The sequence below is a fragment of the Oncorhynchus mykiss genome, chromosome 2 (assembly GCF_013265735.2).
Source record: "Oncorhynchus mykiss isolate Arlee chromosome 2, USDA_OmykA_1.1, whole genome shotgun sequence".
In the NCBI taxonomy this organism is placed as follows: Eukaryota; Metazoa; Chordata; class Actinopteri; order Salmoniformes; family Salmonidae; genus Oncorhynchus; species Oncorhynchus mykiss.
The window spans coordinates 97,972,374-97,999,099 of record NC_048566.1 but is presented as its reverse complement, the minus strand read 5'-3'; the positions used below and the strand labels follow the sequence as shown (position 1 = coordinate 97,999,099).

Below are 26,726 nucleotides of genomic sequence, written 5' to 3'. Positions count from 1 at the left end.
AGCAGAGTCCCTGTCCATCTTCCCCCTGGAGCTAGGACAGCAGAGTCCCTGTCCATCTTCCCCCTGGAGCTAGGACAGCAGAGTCCCTGTCCATCTTCCCCCTGGAGCTAGGACAGCAGAGTCCCTGTCCATCTTCCCCCTGGAGCTAGGACAGCAGAGTCCCTGTCCATCTTCCCCCTGGAGCTAGGACAGCAGAGTCCCTGTCCGTCTTCCCCCTGGAGCTAGGACAGCAGAGTCCCTGCCCATCTTCCCCCTGGAGCTAGGACAGCAGAGTCCCTGTCCATCTTCCCCCTGGAGCTAGGACAGCAGAGTCCCTGCCCGTCTTCTGAAAACATCTGAAACCCTACACCTCTTCAAAAAGCATCTTAAATAATCCCACAGCACCCCCTCCTCAAAAAATAATAATAATTGTAGCAGTAGCTTTGGCTAGTCTGTACAGTAATAGTGTTGTGTATCCAATGGAAGGGCTCAGACACTAGGCCGATGTGTCAGGGACTCCAGACAATCAGCGATTATAAAAAGGGAAAAACCAGCCACCACGGACACCGACGCCTCGCTCCCGGGAAAGCTAAACACCTTCCCCCGCTTTGAGGAAAACAGCATGGGAGCCGCCGACGCAGGCCCCCACCACTCACAAGGACTGTGTGCTCTCGTTCCTCCATGGCGGATGTGAGTAAGTCATTTAAGCGCGTTAACCCTCGCCGGCCCAGACGGCATCCCAAACCGGGTCCTCGGAGCATGTGAAGGACCAGCTGGCTGGAGTGTTAACATCCATTTCCCAGTCTGTTGTCCCCACTTGTATCGAGATGTTCATGTGACTTAGAAAGCGAAGGTAACTGAACTAAATGGCTATCGCCCCGTAGCACTCACTTCTGTCGTCATGAAGTGCTTTGAGAGACTAGTCAAGGATCATATCACCTCCATCTTACCTGACACCCTAGACCCACTTCAATTCACATACCACTATCACCATTACAGTGTACACTGCCCTCTCTCACCTGGTCAAGATAAATACCTACGTAAGAATGCTGTTAAATCGACGTCAACCTAATATAGAGTACCAGTCAAAAGTTGACACCTACTCATTCAAGGGTTTTTCTTTTACTATTATCTACATTGTAGAATAATAGTTAAGACATCGACACTATGAAATAACACATATGGAATCATGTAGTAACCAAAAAAAAAAAAAAGTGTTATACAAATCAAAATATATTCTATATTTGAAATTCTTCAAAGTAGCCACCCTTTGCCTTTATGACAGCTTTACCCACTCTTGGCATCGTGTGTCTCCAGTAGAACGGAGTGACTGTGTCGTGTGCCTCTAATATCCGTCTCTCTCACTAAGCATCTGTGTGACTGAGTAAGTGAGTGAGAGAGGCAGGTGGGCAGGGAGGGAGGAAACGTGAGGGAAGGGAAGAGAGAGGGGGAACGTGAGGGAAGGGAAGAGAGAGGGGGAACGTGAGGGAAGGGAAGAGAGAGGGGGAACGTGAGGGAAGGGAAGAGAGAGGGGGAACGTGAGGGAAGGGAAGAGAGAGGGGGAACGTGAGAGAGAGAGGGAACGTGAGGGAAGGGAAGAGAGAGAGGGAACGTGAGGGAAGGGAAGAGGGGCGAGAGAACGTGAGGGAAGGGAAGAGGGGCGAGAGAACGTGAGGGAAGGGAAGAGGGGCGAGAGAGAGGGAACGTGAGGGAAGGGAAGAGGGGCGAGAGAAAGGGAACGTGAGGGAAGGGAAGAGAGAGGGGGAACGTGAGGGAAGGGAAGAGAGAGGGGGAACGTGAGGGAAGGGAAGAGAGAGGGGGAACGTGAGGGAAGGGAAGAGAGAGGGGGAACGTGAGGGAAGGGAAGAGAGAGAGGGAACGTGAGGGAAGGGAAGAGGGGCGAGAGAACGTGAGGGAAGGGAAGAGGGGCGAGAGAGAGGGAACGTGAGGGAAGGGAAGAGTCAGGGGCGAGACAGGATCTCAGAGGACTAAGCATCTCAGCAGGCAGGCAGGCAGGCAGGCAGAAGGTCAACATTCCCTGGATTGTAATAGGGGATTACAGTAAACACAATAGAACAAAATGAGAGGTGGGCCAACGTACTGACTGCCAAGGCAATACGAAGGACAGAGAGTGATGACATGTCATCATTCGGTGCATTGTGCTGCAATAAGCAAGTAATCAAGAAACCGATATTACTCAAGACGTGGAAGCACTATAGATTATCTTAAATTAACATAATGGTTTATTAGGAACGATTACCTTCACAATAGAGTGCCAGTGTGATTGAGCGGTCATGTTGCATGATGGGTAATAATCTACGAACTCAGTTAAAAAGCCAGTCGGTATTCTCCATTCTATCCACTTACACACTGCCTCTAATGGATTCAACCATGCAGAATCTTTCTCCAGACAATGGGCACCCAGCCCATGATTGATTCACCATGATGGACAATGAGCAAATGCGACACCTTTTTCTGTATATTTGGGATCTAAAAATGATACAGACCTTTGACCTATGCACCTCTCCATCGTCGTCTTCTCCTCCGACCCCCAGTATCTTCCTGGTCTTCAGCCGGCTCACCAGATCTGACTGACTGTGTTTCTTCATTAGAGGAGGATGTGACTTAGAGGCCATGGCACAATAACCTGGAGCGAGAGACAGAGACACGTTTAGCAATTATGGAGTGAATACAAAGCTCTTAGGTTGCATGGTCCCTTCTATGCAGAACAATCATGTGAACAATCAACAAGAAAGGGAGAGGTGGAGAGGAGAGAGGGTGGAGATGTACACCCCGTACCGGCCAGACCGCAGTATCCCCGTACCGGCCAGACCGCAGTATCCCCGTACCGGCCAGACCGCAGTATCCCCGTACCGGCCAGACCGCAGTATCCCCGTACCGGCCAGACCGCAGTATCCCCGTACCGGCCAGACCGCAGTATCCCCGTACCGGCCAGACCGCAGTATCCCCGTACCGGCCAGACCGCAGTATCCCCCTACCAGCCAGACCGCAGTAACCCCGTACCAGCCAGACCGCAGTAACCCCGTACCAGCCAGCCCGCAGTAACCCCGTACCGGGCAGACCGCAGTAACCCCGTACCAGCCAGACCGCAGTAACCCCGTTACGACCAGACTGTATTAATGACACTACCATAGGGGGAGTACAGCATCTTATGCACACCACTACTATGTAACATTAGGTAGGACTACTGTGAGTTATCCACTGCAGACACAGGCAGTCCCGACCCGGTCCACTACAGACACAGGCAGTCCCGACCCGGTCCACTACAGACACAGGCAGTCCCGACCCGGTCCACTACAGACACAGGCAGTCCCGACCCGGTCCACTACAGACACAGGCAGTCCCGACCCGGTCCACTACAGACACAGGCAGTCCCGACCCGGTCCACTACAGACACAGGCAGTCCCGACCCGGTCCACTACAGACACAGGCAGTCCCGGTCCACTACAGACACAGGCAGTCCCAACCCGGTCCACTACAGACACAGGCAGTCCCGACCCGGTCCACTACAGACACAGGCAGTCCCGAACCACTACAGACACAGGCAGTCCCAACCCGGTCCACTACAGACACAGGCAGTCCCGACCCGGTCCACTACAGACATAGGCAGTCCCGACCCGGTCCACTACAGACACAGGCAGTCCCGAACCACTACAGACACAGGCAGTCCCGACCCGGTCCACTACAGACACAGGCAGTCTCGACCCTGTAAGTCAAATGTCTTCCACAGATCTGACTTTCCCTTTCCCTCCTGAGCAACCAGTAAACATATGCCTGTTTCGAGTTTCTTTTTCACATCCTCCACAACCATTTTGTGTTCACGTGTCGTGGTGTTCGGAGTTCGTTATAACCAACTTATTGATGATTGGCTATCGGTCAGGCCCTATTGGTCACATGCATGTGATGCTTACATGTTTATCGTAAAGAGAGCAAGGGTTGAGGGAAAATTTGAATGTTTTTCGTAAACAAATTAGGGATTTCGGTAACAGAACTTTTCAGGTCAGAAACAAGAAAGAAACTAAATGGTAAAAATGTCATTGCAGCTTCAGCAGACAGCACAACAAACCCTTGCTGTAGTAGGGAGGAGAGAGAGAGAGAGAGAGACACAACATTCGCCAGTCACACAGGCACTCGCTGTAATTGTTTTTAACAGTGCGACCATCGTGCTGAGTAATTTGGGTGTCTTAATTATTTAATCAAAACAGTGTGCTTAAAAGTATCAGACAAGCTCAGTGCATATGTAGTTGATTTTACTCACACACACCCGTGGTGTGGCTATATATGGAAAAATACATTTAACGTAGGTAGATGACCTACATACCTGTATAACGTAGGTAGATGACCTACATACCTGTATAACGTAGGTAGATGACCTACATACCAGTATAACGTAGGTAGATGACCTACATACCTGTATAACGTAGGTAGATGACCTACATACCTGTATAACGTAGGTAGATGACGTGCGTACCTGTATAACGTAGGTAGATGACCTACATACCTGTATAACGTAGGTAGATGACCTACATACCTGTATAACGTAGGTAGATGACCTACATACCTGTATAACGTAGGTAGATGACCTACATACCTGTATAACGTAGGTAGATGACCTACATACCTGTATAACGTAGGTAGATGACCTACATACCTGTATAACGTAGGTAGATGACCTACATACCTGTATAACGTAGGTAGATGACCTACATACCTGTATAACGTAGGTAGATGACGCGCATACCTGTATAACGTAGGTAGATGACGTGCGTACCTGTATAACGTAGGTAGATGACCTACATACCTATATAACGAAGGTAGATGACCTACATACCTGTATAACGTAGGTAGATGACCTACATACCTATATAACGAAGGTAGATGACGTGCGTACCTGTATAACGTAGGTAGATGACCTACATACCTATATAACGTAGGTAGATGACGTGCGTACCTGTATAACGTAGGTAGATGACCTACATACCTATATAACGAAGGTAGATGACGTGCGTACCTGTATAACGTAGGTAGATGACGCGCATACCTGTATAACGTAGGTAGATGACGTGCATACCTGTATAACGTAGGTAGATGACGTGCGTACCTGTATAACGTAGGTAGATGACCTACATACCTGTATAACGTAGGTAGATGACCTACATACCTATATAACGTAGGTAGATGACCTACATACCTATATAACGTAGGTAGATGACGCGCATACCTGTATAACGTAGGTAGATGACGCGCATACCTGTATAACGTAGGTAGATGACGCGCATACCTGTATAACGTAGGTAGATGACGCGCATACCTGTATAACGTAGGTAGATGACGTGCGTACCTGTATAACGTAGGTAGATGACCTACATACCTGTATAACGTAGGTAGATGACCTACATACCTGTATAACGTAGGTAGATGACCTACATACCTGTATAACGTAGGTAGATGACCTACATACCTATATAACGTAGGTAGATGACCTACATACCTGTATAACGTAGGTAGATGACGTGCGTACCTGTATAACGTAGGTAGATGACCTACATACCTATATAACGTAGGTAGATGACCTACATACCTATATAACGTAGGTAGATGACCTACATACCTGTATAACGTAGGTAGATGACCTACATACCTGTATAACGTAGGTAGATGACCTACATACCTGTATAACGTAGGTAGATGACCTACATACCTGTATAACGTAGGTAGATGACCTACATACCTGTATAACGTAGGTAGATGACCTACATACCTATATAACGTAGGTAGATGACCTACATACCTATATAACGTAGGTAGATGACCTACATACCTATATAACGTAGGTAGATGACCTACATACCTATATAACGTAGGTAGATGACCTACATACCTGTATAACGTAGGTAGATGACCTACATACCTGTATAACGTAGGTAGATGACCTACATACCTGTATAACGTAGGTAGATGACCTACATACCTGTATAACGTAGGTAGATGACCTACATACCTGTATAACGTAGGTAGATGACCTACATACCTGTATAACGTAGGTAGATGACGTGCGTACCTGTATAACGTAGGTAGATGACCTACATACCTGTATAACGTAGGTAGATGACCTACATACCTGTATAACGTAGGTAGATGACCTACATACCTGTATAACGTAGGTAGATGACCTACATACCTATATAACGTAGGTAGATGACGTGCGTACCTGTATAACGTAGGTAGATGACCTACATACCTGCATAACGTAGGTAGATGACCTACATACCTGTATAACGTAGGTAGATGACCTACATACCTGTATAACGTAGGTAGATGACCTACATACCTGTATAACGTAGGTAGATGACGTGCGTACCTGTATAACGTAGGTAGATGACCTACATACCTGTATAACGTAGGTAGATGACCTACATACCTGTATAACGTAGGTAGATGACGCGCATACCTGTATAACGTAGGTAGATGACCTACATACCTGTATAACGTAGGTAGATGACCTACATACCTGTATAACGTAGGTAGATGACCTACATACCTGTATAACGTAGGTAGATGACCTACATACCTGTATAACGTAGGTAGATGACCTACATACCTGTATAACGTAGGTAGATACGTAAATACAGAGCTACACAGAACAGAAGCAGAAAAATACCAAGCGCACACTTCCAACAACTAAAGTTGAAGTCAAGCCGTTATTCGAAAAGCTAAGAATTGCAGTGAGGCGACAACAACAAAAGGTGAAATCGATTAACGCCAAGACAATGGATCCATTGCCCTTGACAATCAACCGTGCTCTGTTGTGGATGGTGTTGGCTTTCGGCAGACTGGTCGAGCCCCGAGTACACACTATTTTTGAGATGTTGGCCGTACCAGAGTTACGCAGGATTGTTGAAACTCACGTCCATGAGCTTCACGGCTGACATTTGGACCAGCGGTCAGCCCCATGAGCATGCGGAGTCTGACAGCACAGTGGGTCTACGAGGATTCTGTACTGAGGAAAGCCTGCATGCTCAAGAATGCGCTGGTTCTCATACCGCTGCTGCCATTTCAAACACTCCTAGCGCCATTAGGAACAACTGACTAGAGAAATAAGCTGAGCTACGTCTGCCTCAGACGTAAGACCCTTCATCACGGCATTGAAACACCTGCTCACCAAAACTGCCAACAGACCGTGGGGTTAAAACGTACAAAAGTACACGAGGCTATGCACAAGCGATTCAGTGGCATTCTCTGAGCCTCTTTACTATGTCGTACCCTAGCATCGAGCATGGTGGCAAGGACAGCTACTTCGATGCAGACAAGGAGGACAGAGCTGAGACTTCACTGCTTGACGAAATCTCCCTCTCCCTGTGGGCTTGTGTGAGACCACTCCACTTTAGGCCAGCCTGCACACAATGGTGTGAGTATATATCCTGAAGCATAGTCCTCACTCCACACACCTGACAGGTTAACCTGCATCACTTGACATGAATCAGCCTCAACTCCTTCCCACAGCAACACACTTCTCTTTCCCCCAACATCCATAGCCTGGGTAACAGCATGACAAAATTACAGAGTGGAATGTCAGCACAAAACAGGTCTGGAACAAATCTCCACTCATTTATCAGTGTCTTCATAATGCAGTAGGTATCAGTAGGACGCCTCAAGTCTCCCACTAGTTTCCACACTCAACAGTAATCTACATACAATAATCAAAAGTCTGCCAGACTAACGGTGGATTTATGACTCAGACTCAATGAATTTCACAGTCACTTTAGTTTATTAATTCGACTATTAAATTTTATTTTTTTTAAACGTGGAAAAAAGCCATACATGCACATTAATAATATCATGGAGTATAACAAAATACAGTCTGGGACTTATTTCCATTGTGGTTCTCTTGAGACAAGATGGCTGGACAAGATGGAACACAGTATGGCAGTGAAATAATAAAACAAAAACAGAGAAGAAGAACATCTATCTCATCAAAAACAGAGAAGAAGAACCTCTATCTCATCAAAAACAGAGAAGAAGAACATCTATCTCATCAAAAACAGAGAAGAAGAACATCTCTCTCATCATTCCAGTTACATCATAGGGGTTATTCATATGGGCACAGAAGACAAACATTTTTTGTTTTAAACTTAACTTATGTTTGATTTCATAGTTCTGAGCAGTCTGACCTTAAGTCGGATGTATCCTGCTGAATCTGGGACTGTCACTCAGATATTTTCACTAACTACTGCTCTGAATGTCTAGTTGGGTCAAGTGGGGACCATTCCCGAAGGGTCGGAACCTGGGGCTGTCGTCACAAGTCTACTACCCCCCCCCCCCCCCAATTTGGCCAAATGATATCAATCCAGACTAAGACAGAGAACAGCTGGCCTCATTCATAAAGCTCAGAATAGGAGTGCTGCTCTAGGATCAGGTTAGCCGTGTTGTTATCTCGTGCATTATGAGATCAAAACCTGATCCTAGAATAGCCCTTTTCCTCACCAGCTGTATGAGGTCACAGTCTGGCTGACGTTAAAGGGTATTTATAGGTGGTGATTCAAATGCAGGAACGGAGAGAGAGGACAGAGCCCCGAGTTGGGTTAATGTGATATAGGTTAAAAAATAAAATAAAAAAAGGTGAGAGATTCACATCATTCTTACACAAACAGGACTAATAAAACCCCTATGGATCAAACATAACTCAAATTTAAATTGATCAATCCATAAAAAAATCGGCTTCCCTAATCTAGATAACGTCATCTGAATCATACCATTTCCATGGGGAAAAAGGACCCAAGAGCACCAACATGGGAAAGCCAAGAGTCTATATTTTGGGGGGGAAATGAAGGCAAAGAGACACGTCTTAACCATTTCCCAAAGTAAAACTGAGGAATAAACAAAAGGCTTTGATATACAGTCACACAGATGGAAAAGGGGTCTTAAAAAAAACACATCTACTCAAAAAAGTTCAGGTGTAGAAATAGATCAAAAACAATATGTTGAATTAAAATCAACATTTATATTTATTTTTGCAGATTTTATTTGCCTTCATAAAAGTGTAAGAAATATTGACTAGTGTCTGGTCATTCTGTTATCAACAAACCCCACAATTTAGCTTTATGATACGCTGTAGTATCTCACTAGGATTATGAAAGTTTACAGAAGTAAAAAGATAGACATGCCAAGTAATTTGTGCATTTAAAATTATAATTTTGTTTTTGAATAAGTGATTAAAACGTGTCGCTCTGTTACCAAAAATCTGTAACAGGGACTGAAAAATCTGCAATTAAAAAAAAAAATAAATAAATAAATAATAAAAAAAAAATAAAAAAAAAATCGGCCTTAACGGGAAATCTAAGTCGACAAACCACACAGTTAGAGTTCACTGCACTACAATACACTACCCGCAGTACAGTTCACTACACTACCCGCAGTACAGTTCACTACACTACCACGCAGTACAGTTCACTACACTACCACGCAGTACAGTTCACTACACTACCCGCAGTACAGTTCACTACACTACCACGCAGTACAGTTCACTACACTACCCGCAGTACAGTTCACTACACTACCACGCAGTACAGTTCACTACACTACCACGCAGTACAGTTCACTACACTACCCGCAGTACAGTTCACTACACTACCACGCAGTACAGTTCACTACACTACCCGCAGTACAGTTCACTACACTACCACGCAGTACAGTTCACTACACTACCACGCAGTACAGTTCACTACACTACCACGCAGTACAGTTCACTACACTACACTACCACGCAGTACAGTTCACTACACTACCCGCAGTACAGTTCACTACACTACCACGCAGTACAGTTCACTACACTACCACGCAGTACAGTTCACTACACTACACTACCACGCAGTACAGTTCACTACACTACCCGCAGTACAGTTCACTACACTACCACGCAGTACAGTTCACTACACTACCCGCAGTACAGTTCACTACACTACCACGCAGTACAGTTCACTACACTACCACGCAGTACAGTTCACTACACTACACTACCACGCAGTACAGTTCACTACACTACACTACCACGCAGTACAGTTCACTACACTACCCGCAGTACAGTTCACTACACTACCACGCAGTACAGTTCACTACACTACCACGCAGTACAGTTCACTACACTACACTACCACGCAGTACAGTTCACTACACTACCCGCAGTACAGTTCACTACACTACCACGCAGTACAGTTCACTACACTACCCGCAGTACAGTTCACTACACTACCACGCAGTACAGTTCACTACACTACCACGCAGTACAGTTCACTACACTACACTACCACGCAGTACAGTTCACTACACTACACTACCACGCAGTACAGTTCACTACACTACACTACCACGCAGTACAGTTCAGTTCACTACACTACCCTGCAGTACAGTTCACTACACTACCCTGCAGTACAGTTCACTACACTACCCTGCAGTACAGTTCACTACACTACCCTGCAGTACAGTTCACTACACTACCCTGCAGTACAGTTCACTACACTACCCTGCAGTACAGTTCACTACACTACCCTGCAGTACAGTTCACTACACTACCCTGCAGCACAGTTCACTACCCTGCAGTACAGTTCACTACACTACACTACCATGCAGTACAGTTCACTACACTACCATGCAGTACAGTTCACTACACTACCATGCAGTACAGTTCACTACACTGCAGTACAGTTCACTACAATGCAGTACAGTTCACTACAATACACTACACTGCAGTACAGTTCACTACACTACACTGCAGTACAGTTCACTACACTACCATGCAGTACAGTTCACTACACTACCATGCAGTACAGTTCACTACACTGCAGTACAGTTCACTACAATGCAGTACAGTTCACTACAATGCAGTACAGTTCACTACAATGCAGTACAGTTCACTACAATACACTACACTGCAGTACAGTTCACTACACTACCCTGCAGTACAGTTCACTACACTACCCTGCAGTACAGTTCACTACACTACCCTGCAGTACAGTTCACTACACTACCCTGCAGTACAGTTCACTACACTACACTACCCTGCAGTACAGTTCACTACACTACACTACCCTGCAGTACAGTTCACTACACTACACTACCCTGCAGTACAGTTCACTACACTACACTACCCTGCAGTACAGTTCACTACACTACCCTGCAGTACAGTTCACTACACTACCCTGCAGTACAGTTCACTACACTACACTGCAGTACAGTTCACTACACTACAGTACAGTTCACTACACTACACTACCACGCAGTACAGTTCACTACACTACAGTTCACTACACTACAGTTCACTACACTACAGTTCACTACACTACAGTACAGTTCACTACAGTACAGTTCACTACAGTACAGTTCACTACAGTACAGTACAGTTCACTACACTGCAGTACAGTTCAATACACTGCAGTACAGTTCACTACACTGCAGTACAGTTCACTACACTGCAGTACAGTTCACTACACTGCAGTACAGTTCACTACACTGCAGTACAGTTCACTACACTGCAGTACAGTGCACTACACTGCAGTACAGTTCACTACACTGCAGTACAGTTCACTACACTACAGTACAGTTCACTACAGTTCACTACTCGATGCAGAAAGCAGGGCTATGGGACAGCTGGCAGCCTGTTCACGATGAAGACTCGATGCAGAAAGCAGGGCTATGGGACAGTTGGCAGCCTGTTCACGATGAAGACTCGATGCAGAAAGCAGGGCTATGGGACAGCTGGCAGCCTGTTCACGATGAAGACTCGATGCAGAAAGCAGGGCTATGGGACAGCTGGCAGCCTGTTAACGATGAAGACCCGATGCAGAAAGCAGGGCTATGGGACAGCTGGCAGCCTGTTCACGATGAAGACCCGAAGCAGAAAGCAGGGCTATGGGACAGCTGGCAGCCTGTTCACGATGAAGACCCGAAGCAGAAAGCAGGGCTATGGGACAGCTGGCAGCCTGTTCACGATGAAGACTCGATGCAGAAAGCAGGGCTATGGGACAGCTGGCAGCCTGTTCACGATGAAGACCCGAAGCAGAAAGCAGGGCTATGGGACAGCTGGCAGCCTGTTAACGATGAAGACCCGAAGCAGAAAGCAGGGCTATGGGACAGCTGGCAGCCTGTTCACGATGAAGACCCGAAGCAGAAAGCAGGGCTATGGGACAGCTGGCAGCCTGTTAACGATGAAGACTCGATGCAGAAAGCAGGGCTATGGGACAGCTGGCAGCCTGTTAACGATGAAGACTCGAAGCAGAAAGCAGGCTATGGGACAGCTGGCAGCCTGTTCACGATGAAGACCCGAAGCAGAAAGCAGGGCTATGGGACAGCTGGCAGCCTGTTCACGATGAAGACCCGAAGCAGAAAGCAGGGCTATGGGACAGCTGGCAGCCTGTTCACGATGAAGACCCGAAGCAGAAAGCAGGGCTATGGGACAGCTGGCAGCCTGTTAACGATGAAGACCCGAAGCAGAAAGCAGGGCTATGGGACAGCTGGCAGCCTGTTAACGATGAAGACCCGAAGCAGAAAGCAGGGCTATGGGACAGCTGGCAGCCTGTTAACGATGAAGACCCGAAGCAGAAAGCAGGGCTATGGGACAGCTGGCAGCCTGTTCACGATGAAGACTCGATGCAGAAAGCAGGGCTATGGGACAGCTGGCAGCCTGTTAACGATGAAGACTCGATGCAGAAAGCAGGGCTATGGGACAGCTGGCAGCCTGTTCACGATGAAGACCCGAAGCAGAAAGCAGGGCTATGGGACAGCTGGCAGCCTGTTCATGATGAAGACCCGAAGCAGAAAGCAGGGCTATGGGACAGCTGGCAGCCTGTTAACGATGAAGACCCGAAGCAGAAAGCAGGGCTATGGGACAGCTGGCAGCCTGTTCACGATGAAGACCCGAAGCAGAAAGCAGGGCTATGGGACAGCTGGCAGCCTGTTCACGATGAAGACTCGATGCAGAAAGCAGGGCTATGGGACAGCTGGCAGCCTGTTCACGATGAAGACCCGAAGCAGAAAGCAGGGCTATGGGACAGCTGGCAGCCTGTTAACGATGAAGACTCGATGCAGAAAGCAGGGCTATGGGACAGCTGGCAGCCTGTTCACGATGAAGACTCGATGCAGAAAGCAGGGCTATGGGACAGCTGGCAGCCTGTTAACGATGAAGACTCGATGCAGAAAGCAGGGCTATGGGACAGCTGGCAGCCTGTTCACGATGAAGACCCGAAGCAGAAAGCAGGGCTATGGGACAGCTGGCAGCCTGTTCATGATGAAGACCCGAAGCAGAAAGCAGGGCTATGGGACAGCTGGCAGCCTGTTAACGATGAAGACCCGAAGCAGAAAGCAGGGCTATGGGACAGCTGGCAGCCTGTTCACGATGAAGACCCGAAGCAGAAAGCAGGGCTATGGGACAGCTGGCAGCCTGTTCACGATGAAGACTCGATGCAGAAAGCAGGGCTATGGGACAGCTGGCAGCCTGTTCACGATGAAGACCCGAAGCAGAAAGCAGGGCTATGGGACAGCTGGCAGCCTGTTAACGATGAAGACTCGATGCAGAAAGCAGGGCTATGGGACAGCTGGCAGCCTGTTCACGATGAAGACCCGAAGCAGAAAGCAGGGCTATGGGACAGCTGGCAGCCTGTTCACGATGAAGACTCGATGCAGAAAGCAGGGCTATGGGACAGCTGGCAGCCTGTTCACGATGAAGACCCGAAGCAGAAAGCAGGGCTATAGAACAGATGGCTGTTATATGCCTGTTTGTCCCTTGTTTGTGGGCAGAGCTCATTCTAATAATAGCCAGTGTGTATAATAACCATTAAAACATGAAGATACTAAAGACTACCCTTTGACCAGGGGCCCATAGTGCACTCTTTAGGAAACAGGGTACCATTTGAGATGAGACAAAGTGGTGTTCTATTGGGGAAATTAAACCCAAAGCATTGTGAGCAGACAGAGGGGCCTCGTGTTCCTTTTGAAAGTTTAAAAATCAACCCAGTTAGAAGGGCCCACCCCCTCTGCTAAAGCAACGGACCCCGAAAAGAGACAAGGAGAAAAATCGGCTGTGTTTCTTTACAAATGCCAAATTGCCCAGCTGGGATGTATTAGAGGGAGAGAAGAATGAAAATATTACTAAAATAGCTATCTACCTGCACACACACAGAGGATGTTGGTTAAAGGGCTTGTAGGTAAGCATTTCACGGTAAGGAGCATGTGACAAATAAAGTTGGATTTGATTATACAAACAAACTGAGCCAGAAGCTAGTAATCTGGCGGTGAGGGAAATTATGAAAGGCTGAGCAGAGCGGCAACCCTCCAGATCAGAACCGGGTGGGGAACCCTCCAGATCAGAACCGGGTGGGAACCCTCCAGATCAGAACCGGGTGGGAACCCTCCAGATCAGAACCGGGTGGGAACCCTCCAGATCAGAACCGGGTGGGAACCCTCCAGATCAGAACCGGGTGCCGTTCCATGATATGACAAACACCACCAAAATAAGGACATACACTGACACGTACAATACCGTTCAAAAGTTTGGGGTCACTTAGAAAGGAACACGTTTTGAAAGAAAATCTATTTTTTGTCCATTAAAATAAATTGAATTGATCAGAAATACAGTGTACAGTCGTGGCCAAAAGTTTTGAGAATGACACAAATATTACACAAAGTCTGCTGCCTCAGTTTTTTTGATGGCAATTTGCATATACTCCAGAACGTTATGAAGAGCGATCAGATGAATTGAAATTAAATTGCAAAGTCCCTCTTTGCCGTGCAATTAAACTGAATCCCCCAAAAACATTTCCACTGCATTTCAGCCCTGCCACAAAAGGACCAGCTGACATGTCAGTGATTCTCTCGTTAACACAGGTGTGAGTGTTGACGAGGACAAGGCTGGAGATCATTCTGTCATGCTGATTGAGTTCAAATAACAGACTGGTAGCTTCAAAAGGAGGGTGGTGCTTGGAGTCATTGTTCTTCCTCTGTAGAGCATGGTTAACTGCAAGGAAACACGTGCCGTCATCATTGCTTTGCACAAAAAGGGCTTCACAGGCAAGGATATTGCTGCCAGTAAGATTGCACCTAAATCAACCATTTATCAGATCATCAAGAACTTCAAGGAGAGCGGTTCAATTGTTGTGAAGGCGGCTTCAGGGCGCCCAAGAAAGTCCAGCAAGCGCCAGGACCGTCTCCTAAAGTGGATTCAGCTACGGGATCGGGGCGCCACCAGTACAGAGCTTACTCAGGAATGGCAGCAGGCAGGTGTGAGTGCATCTGCATGCACAGTGAGGCAAAGACTTTGAGGATGGCCTGGTGTCAAGAAGGACAGCAAAGAAGCCACATTTCTGCAGGGAAAACATCAGGGACAGACTGATATTCTGCAAAAGGTACAGGGATTTGACTTCTGAGGACTGGGATAAAGTCATTTTCTCTGATGAATCTCCTTTCCGATTGTTTGGGGCATCCGGAAAAAAGCTTGTCCGGAGAAGACAAGGTGAGCGCTACCATCAGTCCTGTGTCATGCCAACAGTAAAGCATCCTGAGACCATGTGTGGGGTTGCTTCTCAGCCAAGGGAGTGGGCTCACTCACAATTTTGCCTAAGAACACAGCCATTAATAAAGAACGGTACCAACACATCCTCCGAGAGCATCTTTTCCCAACCATCCAGGAACAGTTTGGTGACGAACAATACCTTTTCCAGCATGATGGAGCACCTTGCCATAAGGCAAAAACAATAACTAAGTAGCTCGGGGAACAAAACATCGATATTTTGGGTCCATGGCCAGGAAACTCCCCAGACCTTAATCCCATTGAGAACTTGTGGTCAATCCTCAAGAGACAGACAAACAAAAACACACAAATTCTGACAAACTCCAAGCATTGATTATGCAAGAATGGGCTGCCATCAGTCAGGATGTGGCCCAGAAGTTAATTGACAGCATGCCAGGGCAGATTGCAGAGATCTTGAACAAGAAGGGTCAACACTGCAAATATTGACTCTTTGCATCAACATCATGTAATTGTCAATAAAAGCCTTTGGCACCAATGAAATGCTTGTAATTATACTTCAGTATTCCATAGTAACATCTGACAAAAATATCTAAAGACACTGAGGCAGCAGACTGTAAAAATGTATATTCGTGTCATTCTCAAAACTTTTGACCACAACAGTAGACATTGTTAATGTTGTAGCTGGAGACGGCTGATTTTTTTATATATGTCTACATAGGCATAAAGGAGGCCCATTATCAACAACCATCCCTCCTGTGTTCAAATGGCACATTGAGTTAGCTAATCCAAGTTTATCATTTTAAAAAGGCTAATTGATCATTAGAAAACCCTTTCGCAATTATGTTAGCACAGCTGAAAACTCTTATGATTAAAGAAGCAACAAAACTGGCCTTTAGACTTGTTGAGTATCTGGATGACACGCATAAATTGCCTCTTCAATAGCATGTGTTGAGGCTTCTGCATTTAGTGAACATAAACAGATTAGGGTTTACCACGAAGGGCAGAGTGGGGTGGGGTGGGGGGTGGGGGGGCGGAGGAGAGAGAGGGGGGGGTGGAACAGAGGAGAGAGAGGGGGGGTGGAACAGAGGAGAGAGAGGGGGGGTGGAACAGAGGAGAGAGAGGGGGGGTGGAACAGAGGAGAGAGAGGGGGGGTGGAACAGAGGAGAGAGAGGGGGGGTGGAACAGAGGAGAGAGAGGGGGGGTGGAACAGAGGAGAGAGGGGGGGGGACGGGAACAGAGGAGAGAGAGGGGGGACGGGAACAGAGGAGAGACGGGAACAGAGGGGGGACGGGAACAGAGGGGGGACGGGAACAGAGGAGAGAGAGGGGGGACGGGAACAGAGGAGAGAGAGGGGGGACGGGAACAGAGGAGAGAGAGGGGGGACGGGAACAGAGGAGAGAGAGGGGGGACGGGAACAGAGGAGAGAGAGGGGGGACGGGAACGTAGGAGAGAGAGGGGGGACGGGAACGTAGGAGAGAGAGGGAGGGGGTGGAACGTAGGAGAGAGAGGGGGTGGAACGTAGGAGAGAGAGGGGGTGGAACGTAGGAGAGAGAGGGGGTGGAACGTAGGAGAGAGAGGGGGTGGAACGGAGGAGAGAGAGGGGGTGGAACGGAGGAGAGAGAGGGGGTGGAACGGAGGAGAGAGAGGGGGTGGAACGGAGGAGAGAGAGGGGGTGGAACGGAGGAGAGAGAGGGGGTGGAACGGAGGAGAGAGAGGGGGTGGAACGGAGGAGAGAGAGGGGGTGGAACGGAGGAGAGAGAGGGGGTGGAACGGAGGAGAGAGAGGGGGTGGAACGGAGGAGAGAGAGGGGGTGGAACGGAGGAGAGCGAGGGGGTGGAACGGAGGAGAGCGAGGGGGTGGAACGGAGGAGAGCGAGGGGGTGGAACGGAGGAGAGCGAGGGGGGTGGAACGGAGGAGAGCGAGGGGGGTGGAACGGAGGAGAGCGAGGGGGTGGAACGGAGGAGAGCGAGGGGGGTGGAACGGAGGAGAGCGAGGGGGTGGAACGGAGGAGAGCGAGGGGGTGGAACGGAGGAGAGCGAGGGGGTGGAACGGAGGAGAGAGAGAGGGGTGGAACGGAGGAGAGAGAGAGGGGTGGAACGGAGGAGAGAGAGGGGTGGAACGGAGGAGAGAGAGGGGGGTGGAACGGAGGAGAGAGAGGGGGGTGGAACGGAGGAGAGAGGGGGGGGTGGAACGGAGGAGAGAGGGGGGGGTGGAACGGAGGAGAGAGAGGGGGGTGGAACGGAGGAGAGAGAGGGGGGTGGAACGGAGGAGAGAGAGGGGGGTGGAACGGAGGAGAGAGAGGGGGGTGGAACGGAGGAGAGAGAGGGGGGTGGAACGGAGGAGAGAGAGGGGGGGTGGAACAGAGGAGAGAGAGGGGGGGTGGAACAGAGGAGAAAGAGGGGGGGTGGAACAGAGGAGAAAGAGGGGGGTGGAACGGAGGAGAGAGGGGGGGGGTGGAACGGAGGAGAGAGTGTTGCAGATTTGGGCACTGGAGCTTAGTGGCTGTACAGTAACATGCTATAAATGACATCAGAACTCAGGGTCTCCGCTTCACAGCTCTGTCTGGGTTTTGACTGAAAGACGTTCTGAACATGAGCACTAGACACACAACAAGAATATGGCCCCCGTCCCTCCAGCTAATTGGGCAACTTTTGCGCGTTTGTTGATGTCCGAGTGAGGTAAATACTGTACATTTAGGAGGGCTTTATTAATTTCAGGTACAAAAACAATCAAATAAATGCATACAAAGATGACCCAGAGGTGTTGTGACCACTTGGAGTCACCAGTTAGACCTCTCAGTCAAACCCTTGAAATGGTTTTGTTTCATGTTGCACCTCCCCCGCACATTTTCCAAGAATATTCTCATCACGTTACTGAATGTATTTTCAGATTTTGTTAACAAGAAAAATGTGACAAGAAGTACAGTACATGTTGTCATGACTGTCCTGTAAGGATCTAAATGGGAAATGTATGACAATAAGCAGAACACCATAGTCGCTGTGCCCATGAACAACACTCTGGTAACCTGCCTAAATGACTACCGACCCGTAGCACATCAACACCATCATCCCAGAAACACTGGACCCACTCCAATTTGCATACCGCCCAAACAGATCCACAGATGATGCAATCTCTATTGCACTCCACACTGCCCTTTCACACCTGGACAAAAAGGAACACCTACGTGAGAATGCTATTCAGTGATTCCAGCTCTGTGTTCAACACCATAGTGCCTTCAACGCTCATCAATAAGCTAAAGGACCCTGGGACTAAACACCTCCCTCTGCAACTGGACCCTAGACTGCCTGATGGACTGCCCCCAGTTTTAAGGGTAGGTAACACATCCGCCATGCTGATCTTCAACACAGGGGCCCCTCAGGGGTGCGTACTCAGTCCCCTAGTGTACTTCCTGTTCACTCATGACTGCACGGACAGGCACGCCTCCAACACCATCATTAAGTTTGCCGATGACACAACAGTGGTAGGCCTGATCACCAACAACAAGACAGCCTATAGAGAGGAGGTCAGAGACCTGACTGTGTGGTGCCAGGACAACAACCTTTCCATCAACGTGATCAAGACAAAGGAGATGATTGTGTACTACAGAAAAAGGAGCACCGAGCACGTCCCCATTGTCATGGACAGGGCTGTAGTGGAGCAGGTCGAGAGCTTCAAGTTCCTTGGTGTCCACATAACCAACAAACTAACATGGTCCAAGCACACCAAGACATTTGTGAAGAGGGCACAACAAAACCTATTCCCCTCAAATATATTTGGCATGGATCCTCAGATCCTCAAAAGGTTCTATAGCTGCACCATCGAGAGCATCCTGAAAGGTTGAATCACTGCCTGGTATGGAAACTGCTCAGTCTCCAACCACAAGGCACTAGAGACGGTAGTGTGAACGGCCCAGTACATCACTAGGTCCAAGCTTCCTGCCATCCAGGACCTCTATACCAGGCTGGATAAAAATTGTCAAAGACTGCAGCCACTCTAGTCATAGACTTTTCTCTCTGCTACCACATGGCAAGCGGTACCGGAACGCCATGTCTAGGTCCAAAAGGCTTCTAAACAGCTTCTACCCCTCAAGCCATAAGACTGCTGAACATCTATTCAAATGGCTACACAGACTATTTGCATTGTTGGTTAAGGGCTTGTAAGTATGCATTTCACTGCAAGGTCCTCAGATCCTCAAAAGGTTCTACAGCTGCACCATCGAGAGCATCCTGACGGGTTGCATCACTGTGTGGTATGGCAACTGCTCGGCCTCTGACCGCATGTGACAAATAAAATTTGAATAACCAGAAGAGAATCACCCACAGAAGAGGGAGCTGCTGCCGGTTTGACAGCTCACACCCTGTCGTAAATTACAGGAGAAGGGGACTCTTTTTCCCTTCTAGTATTAACCAAAGTAAAACGTTAACAGACAGTCTTCCCGCCGAAACAAACAGTTTCTAAAGCAAATACAGGAACAATATTTCTAACATGAGAATGTGGGGAATGGTCAGAGATGATCTACAGAAAACGTACTTCTTGTTTTTTTATTTTGTGATGTCATTAAAAAAACGTTTTTTAAAGGAAATACTGTAACTTGAAAAGTATTGACACTACATGTATGTATTCTCCATCCTTAACGTTGTTGTATATGAAATATGAACGGGATTTAGGAGGTATAAGAGAATCTATCTCCTATAAACTGTGCATAGTAAGTAGCCACGCCCCGAGGTCAGAGAGTGTGTCAGACTGACAGAACCGACCCCTTCGGCCAGAGTGCATAGAAGGATTGGTAACAGAAATGAACATTCGCCCAGAAAAGCGTGGAGCCTAGCTACACGTTTGAAATGGTTGGAACTTTGAACCTCAACACGAGGTGAAGAAAATAAACTCACCTCCCAGACAAGACCAGAACAGGCTGCAGCTACAAGTGTAAAGTGGTTCAAACTCGATCAACATGAGGTGGAGAGGAGAAAACTCCCCTCTCGGACAATCACTGGTACGGCTGATTAGTCAAATGTCGAGAAAAGCTCATCTAAGTGGGACAACCCTACTACTCTCAACACTGAGAGGGAACCATCGACACGGCTGGCTAGCCAATCTTCCCAGGAGCATCTTCAAGAGTTAACAACAGCAGAAGAGACCGGCCCGGACGCTTTCGGACAATCAGAACCTTAAAAGCGTGCCGCATCAAGGCCAATCCACATCCTTCCTAAGAAGGCCCGTTTCCAACTGATTTAATGAGCCATTCGCAGTTTCACTGTACCGGCATTCAAACGTAAATAAATTCCTGATTTCTTACTTTAAAACGGGCGGCGGTTCGTGTGCGAAGTATATAATTACTGTAAATAGTTCTAAAATGTAGCAACGATAAGTGTACCTTTTTCCTCTCTCGCACTTCCAATCCTTGAACTATTAGATTTTGGAGCTGAGAAGGGAATCGCTCGCAGGTTGAGTCCAAAATGGAACCCTATGCTCTATAATAGTGCACGGTGTACCAGAGCCCTGGTCAAAAGTAGTACACTATATATGGAATAGGGTTCTATAGGGCCCTGGTCAAAAGTAGTGCACTATATAGGGAATAGGGTTCTATAGGGCTCTGGTCTAAGGTAGTGCACTATATAGGGAATAGGGTTCTATAGGGCTCTGGTCTAAAGTAGTGCACTATATAGGGAATAGGGTTCTATAGGGCTCTGGTCTAAAGTAGTGCACTATATAGGGGATAGGGTGCCATTTCAGACAGAGCCAAAGTGATGCTTGGATGAGCCTGACCTCCAGTAATAACATTTTGGAGTCATTACCTCATGTGTAAAGTATGAAGGGTTAGGTCTGAACCTGTATCTCAGCCAGTGTCCCATATGGCACCCTAATCCCTATGTAGTGCACTACTTTTGACCAGGAGCCATATAGGGAATAGGGTGCCATATGGGACACAACCTAAGTTCCCTGAACCCATCAGGAAGAGCAGCAAATGGGACGTGCCTCAGATGTATAGATTAGTGGGACGTGAACTAACCCCATGACCGAACACACAGGCGCATGGACACACGCCACACAAACACTCTTGCATATCATTCTGATTCAGAGGGGTTGGGTTAAAATGCAGAAGAAATTTCAGGTGAACGCATTCAGTTGTGCAACTGACTAGGTATCTCTCACCACCCCCCCCCCCCCCCCCCCCATTCCCTCCGATCTCAAGACACGGTCCTCTTTGACTATAGCAGAGATGCTGAGGCAGTTACCTAGCAACCGCCAATGGAATGGAATGGCATGGCTGCTTCTTCACTATTGATACTCCCCTTGACAACAAAGGTATTTTCTCAGGCTGACTCACTTGGCTGCTGTGTGTGTCTGAAGTGATGCTTCATCTTAAATTAAAATGACTTTGCTCTCTACGGAGTGGATCAGTTCACTCTACCTAGAGCTCCCCTTAGGGAATAAAGGGCTTTGAGGGGGACGACCTGCCCGTCTGCTTTGCAAGGCCAGAGGACTATACTACAAAATTGGAGCAATAAAGCAGACTAACTTTGATCAAATCAACCACATTAAGATTGTTTAAGAAAGCTAAAAAAAAATATGTTTCTGGTAATTGTGTCATTTAGACCAAAGCCCATGTCAAAAATATAGTTATTTCAGGATATTTAGTTAACTTAGTGGTGGAATTTATTGATGCTGCTTTGTAGAACAAATTTCTGCTCTGTCTGAAGCTGAGAAGTAGTGGGGAAGGATGTGGAAACTATTCTCCACTTAAAAATGTTTAATTGGTATGTAACTGTTATGAAAATTGTATTGTCAATTTTGTTTTGTATTTAAATGCCAATTTAAACGTGTACATGACACTGCAACAAAATATCCCCAATGGGGACAATAAAGTCAGTAAGAAAAGAAAGAAAGTTTAACTATTCCTTTAAATTTTACTTTCTGCATGTCTTCTAGAACAGAAACAGCATGTGTGATACCAGGGGTGTAGGGGGACTGAGGTACCAGGGGTGTAGCGAACATCACCACCCTGCTGGCCACCACCGGACTGAGGTACCAGGGGTGTAGCGAACATCGCCACCCGACTGAGGTACCAGGGGTGTAGGGGGACTGAGGTACCAGGGATGTAGCGAACATCGCCACCGGACTGAGGTACCAGGGGTGTAGCGAACATCACCACCGGACTGAGGTACCAGGGGTGTAGGGGGACTGAGGTACCAGGGATGTAGCGAACATCACCACCGGACTGAGGTACCAGGGGTGTAGGGGGACTGAGGTACCAGGGGTGTAGGGGGACTGAGGTACCAGGGGTGTAGGGGGACTGAGGTACCAGGGGTGTAGCGAACATCACCACCGGACTGAGGTACCAGGGGTGTAGCGAACATCGCCACCGGACTGAGGTACCAGGGGTGTAGGGGGACTGAGGTACCAGGGGTGTAGGGGGACTGAGGTACCAGGGGTGTAGGGGGACTGAGGTACCAGGGGTGTAGGGGGACTGAGGTACCAGGGGTGTAGCGAACATCACCACCGGACTGAGGTACCAGGGGTGTAGGGGGACTGAGGTACCAGGGGTGTAGGGGGACTGGGGTACCAGGGGTGTAGGGGGACTGAGGTACCAGGGGTGTAGCGAACATCACCACCGGACTGAGGTACCAGGGGTGTAGCGAACATCACCACCGGACTGAGGTACCAGGGGTGTAGGGGGACTGAGGTACCAGGGATGTAGCGAACATCACCACCGGACTGAGGTACCAGGGGTGTAGGGGGACTGAGGTACCAGGGGTGTAGGGGGACTGAGGTACCAGGGGTGTAGGGGGACTGAGGTACGAGGGGTGTAGCGAACATCGCCACCGGACTGAGGTACCAGGGGTGTAGGGGGACTGAGGTACCAGGGGTGTAGGGGGACTGAGGTACCAGGGGTGTAGGGGGACTGAGGTACCAGGGATGTAGCGAACATCGCCACCGGACTGAGGTACCAGGGGTGTAGCGAACATCACCACCGGACTGAGGTACCAGGGGTGTAGGGGGACTGAGGTACCAGGGATGTAGCGAACATCACCACCGGACTGAGGTACCAGGGGTGTAGGGGGACTGAGGTACCAGGGGTGTAGGGGGACTGAGGTACCAGGGGTGTAGGGGGACTGAGGTACCAGGGGTGTAGCGAACATCACCACCGGACTGAGGTACCAGGGGTGTAGCGAACATCGCCACCGGACTGAGGTACCAGGGGTGTAGGGGGACTGAGGTACCAGGGGTGTAGGGGGACTGAGGTACCAGGGGTGTAGGGGGACTGAGGTACCAGGGGTGTAGGGGGACTGAGGTACCAGGGGTGTAGCGAACATCACCACCGGACTGAGGTACCAGGGGTGTAGGGGGACTGAGGTACCAGGGGTGTAGGGGGACTGGGGTACCAGGGGTGTAGGGGGACTGAGGTACCAGGGGTGTAGCGAACATCACCACCGGACTGAGGTACCAGGGGTGTAGCGAACATCACCACCGGACTGAGGTACCAGGGGTGTAGGGGGACTGAGGTACCAGGGATGTAGCGAACATCACCACCGGACTGAGGTACCAGGGGTGTAGGGGGACTGAGGTACCAGGGGTGTAGGGGGACTGAGGTACCAGGGGTGTAGGGGGACTGAGGTACGAGGGGTGTAGCGAACATCGCCACCGGACTGAGGTACCAGGGGTGTAGGGGGACTGAGGTACCAGGGGTGTAGGGGGACTGAGGTACCAGGGGTGTAGGGGGACTGAGGTACCAGGGGTGTAGCGAACATCGCCACCGGACTGAGGTACCAGGGGTGTAGGGGGACTGAGGTACCAGGGGTGTAGGGGGACTGAGGTACCAGGGGTGTAGCGAACATCACCACCGGACTGAGGTACCAGGGGTGTAGGGGGACTGAGGTACCAGGGATGTAGCGAACATCGCCACCGGACTGAGGTACCAGGGGTGTAGCGAACATCACCACCGGACTGAGGTACCAGGGGTGTAGGGGGACTGAGGTACCAGGGATGTAGCGAACATCACCACCGGACTGAGGTACCAGGGGTGTAGGGGGACTGAGGTACCAGGGGTGTAGGGGGACTGAGGTACCAGGGGTGTAGGGGGACTGAGGTACCAGGGGTGTAGCGAACATCACCACCGGACTGAGGTACCAGGGGTGTAGCGAACATCGCCACCGGACTGAGGTACCAGGGGTGTAGGGGGACTGAGGTACCAGGGGTGTAGGGGGACTGAGGTACCAGGGGTGTAGGGGGACTGAGGTACCAGGGGTGTAGCGAACATCACCACCGGACTGAGGTACCAGGGGTGTAGGGGGACTGAGGTACCAGGGGTGTAGGGGGACTGGGGTACCAGGGGTGTAGGGGGACTGAGGTACCAGGGGTGTAGCGAACATCACCACCGGACTGAGGTACCAGGGGTGTAGCGAACATCACCACCGGACTGAGGTACCAGGGGTGTAGGGGGACTGAGGTACCAGGGATGTAGCGAACATCACCACCGGACTGAGGTACCAGGGGTGTAGGGGGACTGAGGTACCAGGGGTGTAGGGGGACTGAGGTACCAGGGGTGTAGGGGGACTGAGGTACCAGGGGTGTAGCGAACATCGCCACCGGACTGAGGTACCAGGGGTGTAGGGGGACTGAGGTACCAGGGGTGTAGGGGGACTGAGGTACCAGGGGTGTAGCGAACATCACCACCGACTGAGGTACCTGGGGTGTAGCGAACATCACCACCGGACTGAGGTACCAGGGGTGTAGGGGGACTGAGGTACCAGGGATGTAGCGAACATCGCCACCGGACTGAGGTACCAGGGGTGTAGGGGGACTGAGGTATCAGGGGTGTAGGGGGACTGAGGTACCAGGGGTGTAGCGAACATCACCACCGGACTGAGGTACCAGGGGTGTAGGGGGACTGAGGTACCAGGGATGTAGCGAACATCACTACCGGACTGAGGTACCAGGGGTGTAGGGGGACTGAGGTACCAGGGGTGTAGGGGGACTGAGGTACCAGGGGTGTAGGGGGACTGAGGTACCAGGGGTGTAGCGAACATCACCACCGGACTGAGGTACCAGGGGTGTAGCGAACATCGCCACCGGACTGAGGTACCAGGGGTGTAGGGGGACTGAGGTACCAGGGGTGTAGGGGGACTGAGGTACCAGGGGTGTAGGGGGACTGAGGTACCAGGGGTGTAGGGGGACTGAGGTACCAGGGGTGTAGCGAACATCACCACCGGACTGAGGTACCAGGGGTGTAGGGGGACTGAGGTACCAGGGGTGTAGGGGGACTGAGGTACCAGGGGTGTAGGGGGACTGGGGTACCAGGGGTGTAGGGGGACTGGGGTACCAGGGGTGTAGGGGGACTGAGGTACCAGGGGTGTATTCATTACATGACGTAAGTTGTAAAACATTTTGCAACAGACTCCGTTTACTCCAAATGGAAAATGTTTTGCAATGAAACCAAGTTGTTGTTTTTTTAATACATTTTGGTAGGTCCTCCCGTTTCATTTGGTTTGCTTCCGTTTAGTTTGGTTCCTAGTGAATACACCCCTGTCCTCTTGAGATATGGCTAAATGTTTCATTTTTTAAGTGAGCCCTGAAAAGCAAAGATAAGGAATGGAATGCTAACTAGGTCAGCCTAAGTTTTGATGAGATAAATAATTGAGATTTTTAGCTAGCTAGGAGAGTAAAAGAAGCCAAGGATCTAATGACAGAAAGTGAGAAAAGACAAGGATATGAATGTGAGAAAGCTGCATGTCATTTCAGAACTGGAGGTGACCAGGGTGACCAGACACGGTCCAGAACTGGAGGTGACCAGGGTGACCAGACACGGTCCAGAACTGGAGGTGACCAGGGTGACCAGACACGGTCCAGAACTGGAGGTGACCAGGGTGACCAGACACGGTCCAGAACTGGAGGTGACCAGGGTGACCAGACACGGTCCAGAATTGGAGGTGACCACGGTGACCAGACACGGTCCAGAACTGGAGGTGACCACAGTGACCAGACACGGTCCAGAATTGGAGGTGACCACAGTGACCAGACACGGTCCAGAATTGGAGGTGACCACAGTGACCAGACATGATCCTCTGGAGGTGACCACAGTGACCAGACATGATCCTCTGGAGGTCAGGTTGCCTCTGATTACTTTGGAAACCATGTGAACACAGTCACCTACTAAGAAGATTACAGCAAGCTGGAGCACAAGCTGGAATGAATAATCACCAATAATAGA

The 26,726-nt window shown here is 49.4% G+C and overlaps 1 protein-coding gene across 2 annotated transcripts in view; it reads right to left on the bottom strand.

Annotated features, from left to right (window-relative positions):
* The window catches only part of LOC110500615 (tumor protein p53-inducible protein 11), a 110,285-nt gene that overhangs the window by 16,053 nt on the left and 67,506 nt on the right, over positions 1-26,726 (bottom strand). For both annotated transcript variants that reach the window (XM_036960346.1, XM_036960342.1), the window contains one exon: positions 2,487-2,626. In XM_036960346.1, coding sequence (XP_036816241.1) covers positions 2,487-2,615 — 129 coding nt within the window. In that variant the 5' untranslated portion in view covers positions 2,616-2,626. The remainder of the gene's footprint in view (positions 1-2,486; positions 2,627-26,726) is intronic.